This window comes from Archocentrus centrarchus, unplaced genomic scaffold (assembly GCF_007364275.1).
Source record: "Archocentrus centrarchus isolate MPI-CPG fArcCen1 unplaced genomic scaffold, fArcCen1 scaffold_24_ctg1, whole genome shotgun sequence".
Classification (NCBI taxonomy): domain Eukaryota; kingdom Metazoa; phylum Chordata; class Actinopteri; order Cichliformes; family Cichlidae; genus Archocentrus; species Archocentrus centrarchus.
The window spans coordinates 870,714-892,800 of record NW_022060254.1 but is presented as its reverse complement, the minus strand read 5'-3'; the positions used below and the strand labels follow the sequence as shown (position 1 = coordinate 892,800).

Below are 22,087 nucleotides of genomic sequence, written 5' to 3'. Positions count from 1 at the left end.
ATTTTTAAGTCTCAAGGAGTTGGACACAAATGTCAAATCAACTCCAGTCTCACCGATGAGATATTCCTCTGCATCCTTTAGAGACATGCTCCTCCCTCTGGTTGACATCCTTGTGGAGAAGGATCCATATTGTAGAAGGATAATGAACCCACACTGTGGACTTTCTCTACAGCGACCAAACTAACGCTCATTTATAGGACTGAGATTTTATTAGAAGCTCTTTGAACCACTGTCACATGTTGGGATTCCATCAGGTCTGAACCTGCTACAGTCTCATGAGGTCTATTAAAGATGAGTTGGAAGTCAATGGTTCTTTCTTTCTTTCTTTCTTTCTTTCTTTCTTTCTTTCTTTCTTTCTTTCTTTCTTTCTTTCTTTCTTTCTTTCTTTCTTTCTTTCTTTCTTTCTTTCTTTCTTTCTTTCTTTCTGTATGATGAGAATTGCTCTCTGTAGTATTTTGGGCCTGACTATCACAGGAGCAAAGATCTGACCTCAGCAGAAAACTATGAGAGATTTTAAAGTGTTTTATACCTTGAACTCATGAGTTCTTCTTAAGTCACTTATTAAACTGTGAGACAGTCGTTCAGTGTCATCACTGGCTCAGATTACTGGATGACTTTGTTTTACAGGGAGCTCACTGGCAGTTTGTATTTTAACTCTGTGTGTGAGTTGATCTTAATGTCTAATATTAAAGATAAAATTGTGTTTCTGACACTATGACTTAGCTTAGCACTTTCAGAAGCCATAAACAACTTACATTAATATAGTATTTGGCTCTGATTAAATTAGTTATTGATTCATTTTTGCTTTTGAGTTTAGACTGATACTGCATATTACAACCTGCACAGTAGTCATAATTACAGCTGCTGTTTTGAAGGCACATGGATTGATAGACGAACTTTTAACCTGTACTGTAGTGGGTCTAACTTGGGAAAAACCTGTATTATAATTAGAGGACAATACAGCCTTCTGAACCTGGCTGGAGCTGGATCTGTCAGTACCGGCTCAGACTCAGGAACAAAAAACACTGTCTGTGGGTAAACCAGCCCAGAAGAGGACACAGGACAGGCCAGTTTTATATAGCTCCAATTCACAGTTGCCTCAAGGCTCTTTACACTGTAAAGACCATGCAATATTAGAAACCCCAACATGACCCCCAAGCACTTGGTGACAGCGGGAAGGAGACGCTGTGAAACTCCAGCGTCTCCTTCCCACTGTCACCAAGTGCTTTATGTGTGAGGCAGACTCCTCATTTACATGCACAAATTGGAATCTATCAGATTGATATGATTCACACCACTGCGGTGCAGGGCCTTTAAATCCAATGGTACGTTCTAATCGCTGCAGTAAAATATTGTGGTCAGCAGCATTAAACGCTGCTAATAATTAAACATTAATTAATAGTGAAACTTCTTTGAGCAGCCTTGCAAGAATGGGGTCTAAGAGGTACATTGATGGTGTATTTAAATTAACTTAAAGATCGATTGGAGAGAAAGAGTCTATGCAAACATCAGCAGTTATTAAAGTTGCTGGACTTAATGACACATCTGATGATTAAAATTTTTATCTGTGAAGAAATTCATGCAGTCGTTACTTGTTAAGGTTAAAGGAATACTCGGCTCTACAGAGCTCTGACTGTTGGTCAGCCTGGCTACAGTGCTGAAAACAAACCTGGGGTTGTTCCTGTTTTCCTCGATCAGTGATGAATAGTAAGATATCCTAGTTTTACAGAGGGCTCTTTCATAGAGTAAAATATTTTTCCAGGCCTAACGGAGATCTTCTAAATGAGTGCAGTGCCATTTCCTCTCTAACTTTAAGGTGCATGTTTGAGAGTAATACCCAGGAGACAAGCGTCTCTCATTTCTTGCCTTCTTTTTCAGAAGAGCCACAGTATCCAGGATCACATGTAGTGAGGATGTAACACTATTAACAAGATAATCAGCCTCTGTGGGAGTAGAGTTTAGGCAGCTCTTCATTATGCTGGCATGGCATTAAAGAAGATAACAGTGGAGGAATCACTTCCTTAAACTTAGTCACAGATGACTAGGGGACAGATCGAGGGCGTAATTGATGAAGTCCTTCAGCCAATTGGGCAGAAAGTCTTAGAGCACAGATTTTCTGCCACTAACCTCTGAATGCTTGTTAATACGGCAGCAGTGCCGTCGCTTCAAATGCCCTCAAGCAGTTGTTAAAATGTTCACGCTCAAAAGCCTTTACCTGCTCGTCCAACACAAAACCTGAGTCTGCTGAGTCCATGACTGGTCTGAGTGCTCTGTCAAGGCAGGCAGCACCCAAACGCAGGACTCAGACCCAGGAATAAAGTAAAAAAAACAATCTTTTATTAGGTGGAATCTCAAAGACCATAAACGAAGAGCAAGATCCAACATGCAAAAGAGACACGACGCAGTCAGTGGCAGGAGAACAGGTGGCTACATTACCAGGTGCTCAGACAAAGGACAAAAGGAAACTGAGGCAAGACACGGCAAATAAGACTAAATACACGACACAAGAAACAGATGATTACCAAAAGGAAACAGGAAACTGGCAGATGCAAGGACGAGAACCTAATGTACGTAAACTTTACCAAGAAAGCAACACAATAGATTATACACAATAAACCCTGATCAGAATGCAGTCAAAGGAACATGAAAATCAAATATAACAAACTACCTAAGAACCAAACAGAAGACCTAAGAATGAGCAAGAATTCAAAGTTACAAAAAATTCAAAATTCACGGTCCAAACCAGGACCTGGTCAGTCTCCTCTGAGACCTCCCAGAGAACTTCCTCTAATGAGATATATTCTATAAACCTTCCAGATGGTTGTGCAGGAAGATTTCAGTAGATTATTGATGCCCATCTTCCTCCAACAACAACACCACATTCACTTAAATGACCTTTCTTCCCCATTCTGATGCTTAGTTTGAACTTCAGTAGGTTGTCTTGACCATGTTTACATGCTAAAAACTGTGTGTATTAATACATATTGACTAATAATATTAATGATAACATGAATATTAATATCCAATTTGTGTTTGCATGGATTGGTTTAAGGAACATCATGAAGCAACAACATGTGGAGCTTGTTGCTTTTCATTCTTTCCATCTAAAATAATAGAATATGGCCGAAAAAGTAAGCATGCACCGCTTTACATGTACAAAAAAACTGCAGTAGAGTACAGATTTATTCCTCTCTGTCATGGCCAAGTAAGCTCACTGATGTACCATTCAGACACTATCCCACATTTCTTTAGGTTGCCTTATGTGTGTAATAATCAGTAGAACAGCCTCCTAAAGCAGGGAGGCTGTTCTTTATTGATAATCCCTGGACAACCTGTGGAGATCTATGGAATCAAAGTATAAGATTTTATTCACTCATAATCATGGCAGTCATGTCTGACACCTCTGTTATACCCAGTGTGTGTTGTGTGTTTAGTTGTGCCCGTGCTGCTGGATGTGGTCAGGGGTCCAGATCATCTTCCTGCAGACGAAGAGTTACAGGAAATGCTGAGAGGAAAACTGTGCATGCTGCAGGCTGACAGCACCGAGGTCAATACCCTATTTATGGTATAACTCACCACACACACACACACACACGCACACACACACACACACACAAACACACACACACACACACACACACACACAACTGGTTAAAACCTATATTAAGTATTCCAATCCAATGAATATACAGGCATACAGTGTTTACACCTTCTGTTAAAGACCCACAACAGTCACTGAAATGTGAAACTGACAGAATAGAATAGAATAGAATAGAATAGAATAGAATAGATAGAATAGAAAGCTTTTGTTGTCATCAAACATGGAGTATGACGAAAATGTAGCAGCTGCCTTTTCTTTGTAAAACCAAAACAAGAAGATAAGAAAAATACTGTTAAACCAGTATGTGTAACTGGTACTGACTGGTACTGTACATGTGCTGTATAAACTATATTATAAATCTAGAGGTGCTGACCACTCTTATTATATTAATCTTGTCTTTACCCGACTTTAGTCTCATTCATGAACATTATTAGTTGTCTTCTAACATCCATTGATGATCTCGCTTTAATGCTATGGAGTTTCAAAACTCAGAGGTCCACACAGCTGATCCTCACTCACTGCCAGTCATTCCACCACTTCTGTCGGGAACACCACGTGGGCTGCGATGCGTCCCGTGCCTGCCTGTCTCCTGCGGTTACCACGACCTCCCTCCCGTGCTGTAGTTTGCCCCACTGGGTCACTGCCGTCCTCTCAGCTACTCTGCTGTGGCTCTCTCCTGCTGTTGGCCTGCTGTCTCCATTTTTAAAAGGGATTGATAGCACAGATGTGCCTTATTGCCTTAATAGGAAAGAAAACACCCCCAAATAATTTTTAAAATAAAAGTGTGCAAAACATAAAGAAGCAAAATCTCTTAGTAAAAACCGCACCATAAAAAACAGTAAAATTTTTAAATACTTCCACCAGGTAACATAAATATCAGTTTAAATATCAGATGTCATTGCTGTCCTTTCTTGCAAAATCCTCAGACTTGAAAACAATCCGGAAATTGACGGTGCTGTAAGAGTTTTTATAGCTTGAGCTTTTATAACATTGTTGGGCCATATTTCAGTAAAATATTTGCTTCCCACTTCTTGTCCTGCCGCAGCTCAGTTTTCTTCTTGTGTTTCTGATGATAGCCTGCTGTACTTCCTGTAATTGGTCCACAACTATCCAAAGAAAAAGCTGCTAATACATTTTAAGTGTCCACAAACCTTTAGGTTTAAGTTGGTCAACTTGCATTTAAGTGAAACATAAAAAGTGTCAGTCAAAAACTTTAGTTTGCTCAGCATGTTGCACTCATTTATCTGCTACCTCAAGCGAGCAATCAAACTTTGTTTAATGAGAACACAAAGTTAAGAAAAATAATCATGGTAACACAACATTTCTGAACCCCTTTCTTTTTCTTTAGGAGTTGTCCGCCCATCTCATCTCCATCAACAGTGAAAGAAAAGCCATTTTTGTAACGTTCACAACAGTCGAGGAGATATGGAAGTTCACCACGTATTACAAGATAGGTATGGACTACACTGAAGTGGAAGTAGGTGTAATGCCATAAATCTTCTAAAAACAAACCAACAGTAGGAGTACATATTAGTAAATTTGTGATGTTATCACGCAATCCTGAGCCTGAAATATGTTTATTTCTGCTCAGTTCAGTCTTTTTCATCCAAGATGGGAATATTGGCTTGTAGTCAGAGTTTGTCTGTCTACACTAACATCTACACTGACCAAGAAGCACCTGGTATTTCAGTGCTATAACATCAATAGAAGATGTTATAGCACTAAAGATCCATCAAGATATCCTGCCAGTAGCTAGAAAATGCCAGACTAAAGGACAGCACAGAGGCTCTTTTCATGGCAGCACAAGGACAAAATCCACAGAGGCAGGAGCCAACTGCAGCTGACAGCCCAAGATACTTCCCCGGATACTGTCCAGCAGGATGTAAGGTGCAAGCTGTGAGGGTCTGAGAGGCACAATCAAGGCTGGGATAGTTTACAGGAACATTTGTGCTATGGATTAGAAGTTCCCTTATCACTGCTGAAGGTGGTGCAGAAGAGTGCAGTGTTAGGAACAGCTTAGATACTGTGCAGAATCCTCAAGCTCACAGACCTCTGGTAGAAGACCCAAGCTTGAGGAGGACAAATACATACCACAAACTCAGGGTGGTGCTATTTATATACACTCCCCTCCAAAAGTATTGGAACAGTGAGGTCAATCCTTTTATTGTTGCTGTGGAATGAAAACATTTGGGTTTGACATTAAAAGATGAACATGAGACAAATTTTGGATTTCTAATTATTTATGTCTGGATCTGACACACAGTTCAGAAGATGGCACCTCTTGTCTGAACCCACCCATTTTTCTTGTGATCCAAAGTATTGGAACAGATAAAATAGATTAAAGTTTAATATTTAGTTGCAAATCCTTTCCTTGCAACAACTGCATCAAGCCTGTGACCTACTGACATCAGTAAACTTTTGCATTCTTTTGTGATGTTTTTCCAGCTCTCATCGCGGGGGGGTGGGGGTGGGGTTACTCCCTTTAGTCTCCTGACTAAAATCCTGTGTCGGGATTTTCCATCTTCACTCAGCATCGCAGTTGTTTGTTTTCCTCAGACAGCTCTCTGGCTTTCATGTTGGTTATTCCTCTTACTATAAATACACAGTCTCCACAGGAAAACCCAAATCTGAAACTGAGCGTAGACGTTCAGCACCATTTATTGTTTGAATAATCAGTGTAACGGGACACACCTGTCAGTCATATGTTCCAGTACGTGCCATCCTCCGAACTGTGTATCAGATCCAGATGTAAATTCCTGGAAATAAAAGCGGAGATGTTGATCTTTAGTCTCACATTCATTCCACAGCAAAAAGGATCAGCCCCACTGTTCCAGTACTTTTGGAAGGGAAGTGTACATTTGTGTGTGTGTCTGTGTGTGTATTTATAGTCCTGTTTTCACAGTACACACTATTACTGCTGGAATTAAGATGGTTAACAGCAGCCACGTGCTGTTAATCAAATGCAGCTGATTCATTTGTCATTGGTAAGTGTGACCACCTCTATAAAAGCAGAAGTTTTGGCAGCAGTCAGGTGTGTACGTATTGACACAATCCCAAGCATGAAAGACATCAGCAATGATCCTAGAGAAGCAATTATTTTAGCCCATCAATCTGGGAAGGTATAATATTCAAACACTGTCCATCACTGTACAGTCAGAAACTGTGTTCAAAGTGGAAAATGTTCCAGACTGTTGCCAATCTTCCCAGCAAATTCACCCCAAGGTCAGACTACGACCTCAGACAAACTGCAGAAAACCCAAAAGCTACATGTCAAACTCTACAAGTCTCAGTTAGTATGTTAAATGTTAAAGTTCATGATGATGTCATTAGAAAAAGACTGAACACAGATGGCTTGCTTGGAGGGGTTGCCAGTAGAAAGACTCTTCTTTCTAAAAAGAACATGACAGCATGACTTAAGTTTGCAAAGGTGCATCTGGATAACCCACACATCAATATCCTTTGGACAGATGAGACCTCTAATATGAAAGGATTCTAGAGTCAAATATGAGGTCATCTGTTTGACAGCTAAAGCTTGGCCAAAATTGGGTCACGCAACAGGACAATGATCCCAAGAACACTGAAAAAGAAACAAAGCAACAAAGTGTTGCAGTGGTCCAGTCAATGTCCTCAATGACCTCAGCCCAATTAAAATGCTTAACCTCAATGACCTGAGGCAACGCTGTAATAATGATGTGCGAGATCATACAGAAAATTATTACTTCAAGGTATTGCTGATAAAGGTGGTTCTGCAGTGTTGGGTTAATGGAGTGTACTTAGTTTTTGTTAAAATGTCATGCGGTGCACTGCAGCTTATCACAGTCACTGTCTCTGCTCATCCTCTCCTCCAGGTTTCCTGCGTCACTGTATGGAGAGTCTATTGTTAGACGAGATGTTTTGGCTCAATTCTTTGGAGGATGACTTTACTATCCAGGTGTCCATTCAGGAGGAAACACTTAACCTTTTCTACAAAGGCATCCTCATGCAAGAAGGTTGGCAGTAAATACATTTCGATGGTGATCAGATGACATCATGAAATTGTACATCTGTGACAGAATTGTGCATCTGCCCAGTAAAGCCTCGGCAGAACTTTTCTACTGTTTTCTATTGTAAATTAACTATTTAATTCAAATAAATTGAATTTTATTTATAATCGTGATAATTCCAATTCACAACAAAAGCAACAATAATGTTGAGAAAACAGAAGCTATCACACTCAAAATGTTATGTAAATCATAAATAGTGCTAATATAAACGTCTTCACAGAAATAGTTTCATAAACAGTAAAAATGTGGTTCAGTTATTTGAAGGATAAACCACTAAACTGTAAGGCACCTATAATACTACTACCACTACTACTGCTACTACTACTGCTACTACCACTACTGATAATAATAATAACGATAATGAAAATGATAAAAAATAATAATAATAACAAACATTAAAGAAACACACAAAATACACATTAAATCCCAGCACACAGTCAACAGCAACATTCAAATAATGAGCAAACGATTAAGGGAAAGATAACGTATTAAAACATTTTCAGCAGATTATTGACTGCTGACCTGAAGGACTGGAAGGCTGTACTAAACTTTAGGCACCACAGCCTAAAAGGTGTGGTCTTCTCTGGATTTAAAATAAGAGGATGGAGGGATCTATACAGCACGAACAGTCCTCGCACCAGCATTAACTGCACAACAAAAGTAGCATTAAAAGTATACTGTTACTGTATATACATAGTGGATCAAGGTAAATGATTAGATGATTAGATTAAATTAGAGGTTGAATGTGTTGTTTTCATGTTAGGAAGTGGGCATCTCTTCTTCTGATCAGGCTATATTTTCTGGGCATAAAAATTTCACATATTTTCCAGGGCACCAATAACACATCATAGCATGACAGACATTTTTTGTAGTCCCACTGAATCATTTTTAAATGTTCTTTAAAAAGATTTCCATAGTGCTTCCATACCTACCGGTAAACCTTGGATATTCCAGATCCCAGCTGTGGATTTCACTCTCTGCAGGGGGAGGGTTAATTTCTTTTAAGGTGGCATTACATCATGCGGACAGCTGTTTAACACTTTTAATGCCCAATTTACTTTCAAATAAAACTAACTATTAGAGCTGTCAAACTCTTTTTCAAAGATACATAACTTTTTTTATACATACATGTCATATGTATGTGTGTGTGGGTAAACCTTAACCTGCTCTCTCTGTTAGGTTCATTGTTTGCCAGTTGCAGTGCCAGCCAGATGTTCGACAGTTCAACCTCTGGAGGAGACCTGTACTTGGAGCAGGGAGACATAGCTCAGTTTGAGCCTCCCTTCCTGGGTTCAGGGTGGACTGTCCTCTGCCTCGCTGATGGAGCGCGGGGCACTGCACCTAAACCTGCTCTGGCGCCAGTCATCCCTTTCCATCAGTGAGTCACATCCACATAAAGGCCTGCATGGACCTGATACACTCTCATAGTGACTTTTGTGTGATTGTCAAGTACTAGATATGAGGTCAGATAATCCCATCTGTCCACAGATGGTTTCTCAAATCCTGTGCAGAAAGCATTTTAGTTGGTGATGGGAAATCTATCTGTGACTTCCCTCTGCACTTTGGTAAGTCTTTGCATTATTTAAGGTAGTTAGGGAGAGTGGAGACAAGCTAAACTAAGAGTTTGGGGCTGCCTGGTCTCACATAGTCTCTCCTCTGTTTAGCCAGAGGCACCTGTCTGGCCACAAAGGAGTATGACGCCGAGGGCCCAGATGAGCTGAGCATGGCACCTGGCGATCGTATCGTGATTGTGGGGCTTCTGGTGCCTTGTTTTGATTGGTTCACAGGGAGGAAGGAAGCAACAGGAGAAGTGGGTTTGGTCAAGACAAGCCTGGTAAAACCATCTCCTGATACTTGCAAGTGAGTGCAACATCACACTCCATTTTAACAACACTGGTTAAATTGTTTTAGGTTTAAATGACACTAGCATACCTTGTTTCCTTCTCTGTCACCACTCTAGCTCTGCAGAGATTTTTCTAGATGGAGAGGACTGGATTTTCTGCAGTCCGCAAGAGGAAAAAGTCATCGAAGAATCAACTGCTGTATTGAAGACACAATCTCAGAATGACACTGAGCATAAATACAAGCTAGGTAAGGCAGAAAGGTAGTAGTGCTTACAGGCCACACAGCTGCACTGATTTGTTGATTTATTGATTTTCATTTTTCATTCTTTATTTAATGTCTGTCCATCTCATAGGAAATGAAGTTTAAAATGAATATCCAGCTCACCAACATTGCCATCTGTAACATCTTGCTGCTAGCATGACTAAAATGATTCAGGTTACTGTAATCTCCCACTGCTGGGGTTATGATTCTGTTTGATTAAATAGAGGTACAAAAACAGCTGCAACACCCATCATGTTGTCACGGTTAAAAGAAATCAGTGTTCTAAACGGTGTTGCTTGTGACAAAGCTACACTATTTTTGCCTCTATAAGCTTCTGCAGGCAAAACTTCCATATAGATTACCTTGGGGTGACTGTGGTGGAGGTGGGAGGAGGTAGAGCAGGTCATCTACTAATCAGAAGGTTGGTGGTTTGATCCCTGGCTGCTCCAGTCTCCATGCCAAAGTATCCTTGGATACATGCAGTTCCCTGCTTTCTATTCTGTGTGAATAAAGGTCCAAAAATAAATATAAAAACATATATCATTTACACTGAGATTTTGCTTGGATTATTATTGAGACTTTTTACCAGTTGCTGAGATCTGTGAGATTTTAAGATGTTCTCTCATTCACGTTCTTATAATACTTGTTGCTTAATTATAGATATGATCATTTATCAAGCATCTGAGAAGAAAATATCATGTAAGTATGAAATTAGTATTGCTTTATTAACGTACCTCCTGTGTATGCCGTCATCATTTTTCCTCCCGTTATCCTTTTGCAGCCAGCTCTTCAAGAAAGGTTGAGCATGAGCAGACTGAATTCAAGAGAGATATTCAGAGGTTTCTCGACCAAGGAAAAGAGTTGAACCCTCATTCCACTATAACCAAGAATAAGACTGAATCAGGGCTGGCCACAGAGGCAAAAACCCCTCCCTGTTTTACAGTCCAGCCTGCTGTAGAGGGGAACAACAACACAGAGAGCTTCATTCCACTCTTCTCCTTTTTGGAAGGACCAGACTATAAAGTGGAGTTTGGCACTCTGTATGCACTGAGTTCTGAAAAACTTGCCTCCTCCACTTTCACCGGTCACTCTGATGAAGATGAGCTGATTGCCTTTTTGGGTGTTGCCAGAGAGACAGCCAGAAAGAAACAGCTGTTCTGGTCACAGACTCGTTTGTGCTTCCTGTTGGGAAAGCTCTGTGTTGGCAGGTCAAAGTTCAGCCAAGCCCAGGCTTACTTTGAGGAAGTCCTCAGTGTTCCAAGAGAAGGTTTCAAGGACCTCAGTCTGCTGGCCAGCATCTTCTCCAGCCTGGCTGCTCTATATCTTTGGCAGAAAAATACAAAAAGTTTCTTTGCTGTGACAGAACGACTTGCTGCCTTGCTCATGGGAATCCCAGATTGTTTGAAGAGCTTAGAGGATGACTCTTCTCTTAAATACATGCTCAAGAAAGCTATTCTCTCTCACAACAAAATGGCAGAAGCCCGGGTTTGTCTTCTATTGGCAAAGCACCACTGGACCTGTGCCATGGGAGCTCAAGTTGTGCCTTATCTGGAAAGACTTCTCATTCTTTGTGATGAAGCTCAAGGAACATGGAGCGTCTCTCCCACTCACGGGTACCTGGCACTGGGAAAGCTGTACGGTGAACTTCACCTTCCCCACCTCAGTGTCAGTTCAGCCAGGAGAGCTTCTCTGCTGCCCTCGGTCACGCTGCCTGACTGTCTTGGCAGTATGGGATTACTTTTGGACAGTGTCACAGAACAAGAAACCACCATTCCACCTCAGGCGGCTCCATATTTGCACCAAGCTATTGCTTTTACCGAGCTCCAATGCGGAGGGAGAAACCATTACCATATTTTGAGACACCAGCTCACTTTTTGTCTCTGCCAACTCTATTACAAACACAAAATGACAGAACACGCCATCTACCACATGGATGCTCTTATCAACAGTCCTTCAAAGCAAGTTCATGTCTCTGTTTCGGAAAGAAACAGCGCTCTCATCTGGTTGGCATGGCTTCACATTGACAACCAGCAGGCTGGAATTGCTTTGGATATATTGGAGTCAGTCCTTGCTTCCATGCCCGAACACTGCACAACTCCTCAGGAAGGTGAGACGGTTTTTCTGACTGCTTGTGTTATAAATGGAACAAGTTCCAGAGTGTGACAGATGCTCTCAACATTCCTGTTTGCTTTACAGCTGTTTAGCCCAAGAAATTTAATAATGTTTTCTGGCTTTCACCAAAATCTGCACAGCTGATCTTCAGGCCAAGCCTCACAAAAGTTATATTTTAGTCATTTATAGCCATTTGTCTGTAGTGCTGCTAAAAAAGGAAGAGCAACTTTCCATATTTTTTAAACTCAAACTGACCACAAACTGACTTAGCACTTCTTCCCAAGGTTTCGCTCCCAAAAAGTGTCATTTGACCACAAGGGTGGTCAGATGTAAGCAAAAACCTGCGCTCAGCACTACAGATGCATTTTAAATATGATCACAAGCTGCCATGGTGACCCATGAACATAAAGTAAACTGCATTATTCTGCAGTATTTCTGGCTCACTCGTTACCTGAAAGATCTTTAAACATTGCAGCTTTCAGCAGAGCAGCATGCTTTAACTAGAAAAAGCATTTCCTGAAGAAAATGCACTGTGAATGCTGCATGCTGAAAGATTGGAGCTGAAATGCCAAGAAAGGCTTCAAACAGCTGGAACTTTATTTGCTGAATGAGCTTCAATGAACTGCTGAATACCTGAACTGCTGAAATGATGAATACCTGAACTGCTGAACTGCTGAATTGCTGAACTGCTGAATACCTGAACTGCTGAATTGCTGAACTGCTGAATTGCTGAACTGCTGAATTGCTGAATACCTGAATTGCTGAACTGCTGCATTGCTGAACCGCTGAATTGCTGAAGTGCTGAATTGCTGAACTTCTGAATACCTGAACTGCTGAACTGATGAATACCTGAACTGCTGAATGCTGAACTGCTGAATTGCTGAACTGCTGAATACCTGAACTGCTGAATACCTGAACTGCTGAATTGCTGAACTGCTGAATTGCTGAATACCTGAATTGCTGAACTGCTGAATTGCTGAACCGCTGAATTGCTGAACTGCTGAATTGCTGAACTGCTGAATTGCTGAATTGCTGAACTGCTGAATTGCTGAACTGCTGAGAAAACTGCTGAACAGCTGCTAAACTGCTGAACAGCTGTTAATAATGCTTCAAACAGCTGAAACTTTATTTGCTGAATGATTGGAGCTGAAATGCCAAGAAAGGCTTCAAAGAGCTGAAACTTTATTTGCTGAATGAGCTTCAATGAACTGCTGAATTGCTGAACTGCTGAGTACCTGAACTGCTGAATTGCTAAACTGCTGAATTGCTGAACTGCTGAATTGCTGAACTGCTGAACTGCTGAACAGCTGTTAAAAATGCTGAACAGGTGTTAAAACTGCTGAAAGGCTGTTAATAATGCTTCAAACAGCTGAAACTTTATTTGCTGAATGATTGGAGCTGAAATGCCAGGAAATGCTTCAGAGCTGAATTCTGATTGGCTGAAAGAGTTAAAGCAGCTGACAAATGCTGAAAATGAATTTTAAATGCAAAACAGCTAAAATTGTCAAGAAAGTAACTAAATTAAATTCGATTTGCTTAAAGGGCAGAAAAACAACCTGAAGAAATTTTAACGGCAGCTGAAGAAAAACCATAAAAGACATTGAAATGGGTAAAATGGGCCACCATGAGTGAGATGGCTATGGCAGCTGATGACCTTGGGCCATTTTTCCTGTTCAAGTTTGTCTAACTTAAGTGCAATACCTATGTGCAACCAGTAGGTGAGCACAGGGTTGGCGAAGAGTTAGAAGATTTCTTTCTTAAATTAAGTTTGTTTAATTGCCACTCACTATAAAGAGATGTGAAAGTTAAAAAAATGATAAATGCCTAGACATTTAAACTGCAGCTGAACAAAAACCATCAAAGATATTGAAAGGGCACCACCATGACTCAAGTGGTTATGGCAGGAAATGATGATGGTCCATTTTTCATGTTTAAGGTGTTCCCACTTTGTCTAAATTAAATGCAGCTTTTCTCTGTAACCAGTAGGTGATCACATGAATTGTCAGAAGCTACAAGGTCTTTAATTGTAGTTCATGAATTTGACAAGTATTGAATGCCAAGAATCAGCCTGAAGAAATTTAAACTGGAGTTGAAGAAAAACCGTAATCATATTGAGAAGTTAAATCCAAGTTTAGTACTGTAGTTTAATGTCTTGCAACTGAAGGCTTTCAGCTGAATTGCTGTCATTCCTGAAATATTTGGGAATGTTGTTGAAAATGTTAAAATACAATGAATGATTCTCCTAAACATGGAGGAGAATGAAAGTGCAGAAAATTGTGGACAGAATGAATCTGCTGTTGTGGCAGCCAATGGGAGGAGCCACAGAAGCAGGGACTTATGGGAGTGTTCATGCTGATGTTTGGTAGTTTTAGTTATTGGTCTTTATCAGTTATTCAGTGATGTTTTGTTGGTTTCACTGTGATTGTTGGTTTGTGATGTCAATGTGATGTCAATATGTTGTTATTCAGTGTGGCTGATAATGGGCCACCATGACTGAAGTGGCTATGGCAGCTGATGACCTCTGCCCATTTTTCCTGTTCATACCATTCTGACATTGTGTCATTAAAGCTGCTGCTTCTCTTGTTAGCCACTAGAGTGAATGCAGTCACAGCAAATTAAAGCAACAAGATATTTTTTTTTTCGTTCAGCTGAAATTTGCTAAAGTGTTAATATAAAAGGTTTTAAAGGGTCAAAAATAGCTTGAAGAAATAAACAGACACTAATATTTTGTCCTAAACATGAAGGAGAAAAAAGGTGCAGAAAACTGTGGAAAAAATGAGTTTAATATCATTGAATATGAAGAGATTTAAAGTTCAAAACCCAATGGACAATCTTTTAAGTTTAGGGTAAAGTGGGACTTGAACCTGCTTTCTCTGCATTCATGGTCCAGTGTTTCTACCACTGAGCCAGCAGGAGTCTCATACAAGCAGTGAGGTTTGCATGCATACATATTGGAGAGCTCTCCCAAGCTGAATGCTTGCAAATGCGCCAATTGAAACCACCTGCGAGGTGCACTGCCTACCTGCTGAGGTGCATGGACTGTTTATGCTGATGTCTGGGAATTTTAGTTATTGGTCCTCATCAGTTATTCAGTGATGTCTTGTTGGTTTCAGTGTGATTGTTGGTTTGTGATGTCAATGTGTGGTTATTGAGGGTTGCTGATAATAGGCCACCATGACTGAAGTGGCTATGGTAGCTGATGACCTCTGGCCATTTTTCCTGACCATGCTGTTCTGACTTTGTGTTATTAAAACTGCTGCTTCTCTGGTTAACCACTAGGGTGAGGGCAGTCACAGCAAATTAAAGCAACAACTTTTTTTTTTTTTTTTTGTTCACCTGAAACTTGCTAAAGTGTTAATGTAAAAAGTTTTAAAGGGTCAAATGGCTTGAAGAAACAAACACACACACAAAAACTTTGTGCTAAACATGAAGGAGAAATAAGGTGCAGAAAACTGTGAGAAAAATGAGTTAAATATCTTTGAATATGAAGAGATTTAAGTTCCAAACCCAATGGAAAATCTTTTAAGTTTGGGGTAAAGTGGGACTTGAACCTGCTCTCTCTGCTTTTTCTGCATTCATGGTCCAGTGTTTCTACCACTGAGCCAACCGGAGTCTCATACAAGCAGTGAGGTTTGCATGCATACATATTGGAGAGCTCTCCCAAGCTGAATGCTTGCAAATGCGCCAATTGAAAACACCTGCGAGGTGCACTGCTTACCTGCTGAGGTGCGTGCACTCTGGCCAAATTTGACTCGGCGCAACTGTCAAATAAGTGCTTCTAAATCAAAAACCGTAGCTCCTATCAAAATCATTTTTGAACTGTGAGCACCACAAGGACCTGCTCTAAACAGTGGTGTCATTTTTATTTTCCTGGGCTCAAAAGTGTGGTTGTGGGAGCAGTTTAAAAAAGGTGCTCATTTCTGCTTTGGAGAAAATCACCTCTCAGAAATTACTATGGAGGTTAATGAAGGAGTTGGAAGGTACTCTCTCTGTTTGAATGCTTATAGTTTAAAAAGTGTACATTTGACAGGGTTTAAAGACACATTTTTTGAAAGTAGAGAAGCAGCTCTACATTTTGAGCAAAAAATCATGGCTGTAGAGTGAAGAGTGTGGACACAGCGGCAGTTTAGAAATAAATTTTCCACCTGAAAGTTTTGAAGTCTCCCACTCTACTAATCAGGCTCCCACTCTAGCAAACGCAATACACAACCATTATAAACTCTGAAACGCCTGAAAAACCTCCTCAAACTTAAATGCTCACTGTGCTTAAACCGTAAAAGATTTTAAAACACAAAGTAATAGCTGAATAGCTGAAAGGCTTGGCTTCATTTTAAAGCTTAAATGGTTTCTCTAGCTTAAGGTATGCTGAAGTTATTAGCTTTTAAAGCCTGAAAGGATTTTTAAAGGATTTGAAACTTCCCCATTCATTTTCAATGGGGCTAAAAATTCAGAAAAATATTAATATAAAATCAATGCTTAAACATTTGAACCAGAAAAGTAATAGCCCACTTCTCCCGAAGAAGCTGAACGTTTTGATACCTTAATTATTTTTGTAGCTTAAGCGGTTTTTGAGTTTTTAGCGGTCAAAAAACGTACGGAAGAACATATAATAATAATAAATAAAAATAACTAGAAAAAGCATTTCCTGAAGAAAATGCACTGTGAATGCTGCATGCTGAAAGATTGGAGCTGAAATGCCAAGAAAGGCTTCAAACAGCTGGAACTTTATTTGCTGAATGAGCTTCAATGAACTGCTGAATACCTGAACTGCTGAACTGTTGAATACCTGAACTGCTGAACTGCTGAATTGCTGAACTGCTGAATTGCTGAACTGCTGAATACCTGAACTGCTGAATTGCTGAACTGCTGAATTGCTGAATACCTGAATTGCTGAACTGCTGCATTGCTGAACCGCTGAATTGCTGAACTGCTGAATTGCTGAACTTCTGAATACCTGAACTGCTGAACTGTTGAATACCTGAACTGCTGAATTGCTGAACTGCTGAATACCTGAACTGCTGAATTGCTGAATACCTGAATTGCTGAACCGCTGAATTGCTGAACTGCTGAATTGCTGAACTGCTGAATTGCTGAATTGCTGAAATGCTGAATTGCTGAACTGCTGAGAAAACTGCTGAACAGCTGCTAAACTGCTGAACAGCTGTTAATAATGCTTCAAACAGCTGAAACTTTATTTGCTGAATGATTGGAGCTGAAATGCCAAGAAAGGCTTCAAAGAGCTGAAACTTTATTTGCTGAATGAGCTTCAATGAACTGCTGAATTGCTGAACTGCTGAGTACCTGAACTGCTGAATTGCTAAACTGCTGAATTGCTGAACTGCTGAATTGCTGAACTGCTGAACAGCTGTTAAAAATGCTGAACAGGTGTTAAAACTGCTGAAAGGCTGTTAATAATGCTTCAAACAGCTGAAACTTTATTTGCTGAGTGATTGGAGCTGAAATGCCAGGAAATGCTTCAGAGCTGAATTCTGATTGGCTGAAAGAGTTAACCCCTTAACTGGCAGCAAATAAAATCACCTGAAACAACTACATAACACCCTCTGGTTATTATTGGCTCTGAACAACCCATTTCATAGCCTATTAATCGGCTGCGTCTGGTCCGCGGGCCGAATGAAGTGCATTTATATGGCAGGCTAGACCCGCCCATTTTGACTGACACCTCATTCGGCCAATCATGTTAAGAAATGGGTTTCCCAGAGCCAATAATACTCAGAGGGCGTCACGTAGCTTTGTCAGGTGATTTGGTGCAGCCAGTTACATGATTGGCCGAATGACGTGTCAATAAAAATGGGAGGGTCTAGCCTGCCATATAAAAGGGACTACAAACGGCCCGTCACCGGGCCCTTGCCAGTTAAGGGGTTAAAGCAGCTGACAAATGCTGAAAATGAATTTTAAATGCAAAACAGCTAAAATTGTCAAGAAAGTAACTAAATTAAATTCGATTTGCTTAAAGGGCAGAAAAACAACCTGAAGAAATTTTAACGGCAGCTGAAGAAAAACCATAAAAGACATTGAAATGGGTAAAATGGGCCACCATGAGTGAGATGGCTATGGCAGCTGATGACCTTGGGCCATTTTTCCGGGTCAAGTTTGTCTAACTTAAGTGCAATACCTATGTGCAACCAGTAGGTGAGCACAGGGTTGGCGAAGAGTTAGAAGATTTCTTTCTTAAATTAAGTTTGTTTAATTGCCACTCACTGTATAGAGATGTGAAAGTTAAAAAAATGATAAATGCCTAGACATTTAAACTGCAGCTGAACAAAAACCATCAAAGATATTGAAAGGGCACCACCATGACTCAAGTGGTTATGGCAGTAAATGATGATGGTCCATTTTTCATGTTTAAGGTGTTCCCACTTTGTCTAAATTAAATGCAGCTTTTCTCTGTAACCAGTAGGTGATCACATGAATTGTCAGAAGCTACAAGGTCTTTAATTGTAGTTCATGAATTTGACAAGTATTGAATGCCAAGAATCAGCCTGAAGAAATTTAAACTGGAGTTGAAGAAAAACCGTAATCATATTGAGAAGTTAAATCCAAGTTTAGTACTGTAGTTTAATGTCTTGCAACTGAAGGCTTTCAGCTGAATTGCTGTCATTCCTGAAATATTTGGGAATGTTGTTGAAAATGTTAAAATACAATGAATGATTCTCCTAAACATGGACGAAGTGCAGAAAATTGTGGACAGAATGAATCTGCTGTTGTGGCAGCCAATGGGAGGAGCCACAGAAGCAGGGACTTATGGGAGTGTTCATGCTGATGTTTGCGAGTTTTAGGTATTGGTCTTTATCAGTTATTCAGTGAAGTTTTGTTGGTTTCACTGTGATTGTTGGTTTGTGATGTCAATTTGATGTCAATATGTTGCTATTCAGTGTGGCTGATAATGGGCCACCATGACTGAAGTGGCTATGGCAGCTGATGACCTCTGCCCATTTTTCCTGTTCACACCGTTCTGACATTGTGTCATTAAAGCTGCTGCTTCTCTGGTTAGCCACTAGAGTGAGTGCAGTCACAGCAAATTAAAGCAACAAGATATTTGGTTTTTTTTGTTCAGCTGAAATTTGCTAAAGTGTTAATATAAAAGGTTTTAAAGGGTCAAAAATAGCTTGAAGAAATAAACAGACCCTAATATTTTGTCCTAAACATGAAGGAGAAAAAAGGTGCAGAAAACTGTGGAAAAAATGAGTTTAATATCATTGAATATGAAAAGATTTAAAGTTCAAAACCCAATGGACAATCTTTTAAGTTTAGGGTAAAGTGGGATTTGAACCTGCTTTCTCTGCATTCATGGTCCAGTGTTTCTACCACTGAGCCAACAGGAGTCTCTCACAAGCAGTGAGGTTTTCATGCATACATATTGGAGAGCTCTCCCAAGCTGAATGCTTGTAAATGCGCCAATTGAAAACACCTGCCAGGTGCACTGCCTACCTGCTGAGGTGCATGGACTGTTTATGCTGATGTTTGGGAATTTTAGTTATTGGTCCTCATCAGTTATTCAGTGATGTCTTGTTGGTTTCAGTGTGATTGTTGGTTTGTGATGTCAATGTGTGGTTATTGAGGGTGGCTGATAATAGGCCACCATGACTGAAGTGGCTATGGTAGCTGATGACCTCTGGCCATTTTTCCTGACCATGCTGTTCTGACTTTGTGTTATTAAAACTGCTGCTTCTCTGGTTAACCACTAGGGTGAGCGCACTCACAGCAAATTAAAGCAACAACTTTTTTTTTTTTTTTTTTTTTTTTTTTTTTTTGTTTACCTGAAACTTGCTAAAGTGTTAATCTAAAAAGTTTTATAGGGTCAAATGGCTTGAAGAAACAAACACACACACAAAAACTTTGTGCTAAACATGAAGGAGAAATAAGGTGCAGAAAACTGTGAAAAAAGTGAGTTAAATATCTTTGAATATGAAGAGATTTAAAGTTCCAAACCCAATGGAAAATCTTTTAAGTTTGGGGTAAAGTGGGACTTGAACCTGCTCTCTCTGCTTTTTCTGCATTCATGGTCCAGTGTTTCTACCACTGAGCCAACAGGAGTCTCATACAAGCAGTGAGGTTTGCATGCATACATATTGGAGAGCTCTCCCAAGCTGAATGCTTGCAAATGCGCCAATTGAAAACACCTGCGAGGTGCACTGCTTACCTGCTGAGGTGCGTGCACTCTGGCCAAATTTGACTCGGCGCAACTGTCAAATAAGTGCTTCTAAATCAAAAACCGTAGCTCCTATCAAAATCATTTTTGAACTGTGAGCACCACAAGGACCTGCTCTAAACAGTGGTGTCATTTTTATTTTCCTGGGCTCAAAAGTGTGGTTGTGGGAGCAGTTTAAAAAAGGTGCTCATTTCTGCTTTGGAGAAAATCACCTCTCAGAAATTACTATGGAGGTTAATGAAGGAGTTGGAAGGTACTCTCTCTGTTTGAATGCTTACAGTTTAAAAAGTGTACATTTGACAGGGTTTAAAGACACATTTTTTGAAAGTAGAGAAGCAGCTCTACATTTTGAGCAAAAAATCATGGCTGTAGAGTGAAGAGTGTGGACACAGCGGCAGTTTAGAAATAAATTTTCCATCTGAAAGTTTTGAAGTCTCCCACTCTACTAATCAGGCTCCCACTCTAGGAAATGCAATACACAACCATTATAAACTCTGAAACGCCTGAAAAACATCCTCAAACTTAAATGCTCACTGTGCTTAAACCAGAAAAGATTTTAAAACACAAAGTAATAGCTGAATAGCTGAAAGGCTTGGCTTCATTTTAAAGCTTAAATGGTTTCTCTAGCTTAAGGTATGCTGAAGTTATTAGCTTTTAAAGCCTGAAAGGATTTTTAAAGGCTTTGAAACTTCCCCATTCATTTTCAATGGGGCTAAAAATTCAGAAAAATATTAATATAAAATCAATGCTTAAAGATTTGAACCAGAAAAGTAATAGCCCACTTCTCCTGAAGAAGCTGAACGTTTTGATACCTTAATTATTTTTGTAGCTTAAGCGGTTTTTGAGTTTTTAGCGGTCAAAAAACGTACGGAAGAACATATAATAATAATAATAATAATAAATAATAAAGATTACAAGAACAATACTGTGAATGCTTGCAGCATTCACAGTAATAACTTGCAGCATTCACAGTAATAAATAATAAAGATTACAAGAACAATACTGTGAATGCTTGCAGCATTCACAGTAATTAGGCATTAAAAGCTCCACATGGGGTCACAATACAGTCTTGGTGGCATTTGTATCGTGGTTTCGGTCCTGGTTTCTGAATTGTTACACTCCTAGTATTTTACGTACTGAGATACATAAGATTTCTGTGAATGATTAAACATATCTGAGCAACACATTTTTTTACAGTGCAGGAACGATGGCAAAAACTAAATCAATTCAAAGTTTCCCACGTTAGTGTACGCAGCAACCCTGGGGGTAGCCTCACAGGTATCTTTGCTTGTTTTTTTAGCCTTCAGAGTTTAACCCCAGCTTACCACATACAACTGTCCTCACATGTGGTATTTTTTACTCTAATATGTCAGCATTGCTGTAACTTTTAATTCATGTGAACTGCAATAGCTGAAGCTTATAGCTGAGGAAACTAGTCAACTTTATAAAGACTTAGACCCTTGAGTGATTAATAAAACTGTGTGGAGTTTTCTGTAGGACAAAAATGATTTAACACACATACATGTTAAATTTGTGCAATGTAACACAAAGGCGTGGTCCTCAACATGCGTGGCGTGGCACTTCGATGTATGGGTGATCTCCGGAGGGCGGCAGAGAGCTACCAGGCCGCAATTGACATCTGCCAGGAGTATGAGGACATGCCAAACTGGGCTGTAGCTCAGGCCAATCTAGGTATGATAGAATATCCTTCTGTGTGTGATTGTTTTTTTATTCCAATTCTGTTATGACTCTTTGATTTCTCATCTTCATGAAGGGTTGCTGTGTCTGAAGGCTGGAGCCAAAACACTAGCAGAGAGGCACCTGTGTGAGGCGGTGCAGCTTTTCTCTGAGCTCAGTGAAGAAGGCAGTGAGGTGAACTTTATCACTGTGCTGCTGGAGCTGGGACAGTATTATGTGAATCAACAGCAGCTGAGCTATGGGAAAGGATGCTACGAGTGGGCTCTGCTTCTGGCTATCAATGCTAACCTGTTGGAGTGTAAGTATAAAGGTCACATAATCATGTAAATATGTTCACTTTAAATTCTGTGTTATGAC

General features: G+C 40.0%; 1 protein-coding gene across 2 annotated transcripts in view; it reads left to right on the top strand.

The window, feature by feature from the left end:
* Nucleotides 1-22,087, top strand: part of sh3tc1 (SH3 domain and tetratricopeptide repeats 1) — a 32,355-nt gene that overhangs the window by 1,143 nt on the left and 9,125 nt on the right. The window contains exons 3-13 of one of the 2 annotated variants that reach the window (XM_030723298.1): nt 3,435-3,565; nt 4,950-5,055; nt 7,450-7,590; nt 8,824-9,022; nt 9,133-9,209; nt 9,309-9,504; nt 9,605-9,735; nt 10,411-10,449; nt 10,532-11,857; nt 21,584-21,724; nt 21,807-22,028. In XM_030723298.1, coding sequence (XP_030579158.1) covers nt 3,435-3,565; nt 4,950-5,055; nt 7,450-7,590; nt 8,824-9,022; nt 9,133-9,209; nt 9,309-9,504; nt 9,605-9,735; nt 10,411-10,449; nt 10,532-11,857; nt 21,584-21,724; nt 21,807-22,028 — 2,709 coding nt within the window. The remainder of the gene's footprint in view (nt 1-3,434; nt 3,566-4,949; nt 5,056-7,449; nt 7,591-8,823; nt 9,023-9,132; nt 9,210-9,308; nt 9,505-9,604; nt 9,736-10,410; nt 10,450-10,531; nt 11,858-21,583; nt 21,725-21,806; nt 22,029-22,087) is intronic. The other variant, XM_030723299.1, reaches the window with a different exon arrangement.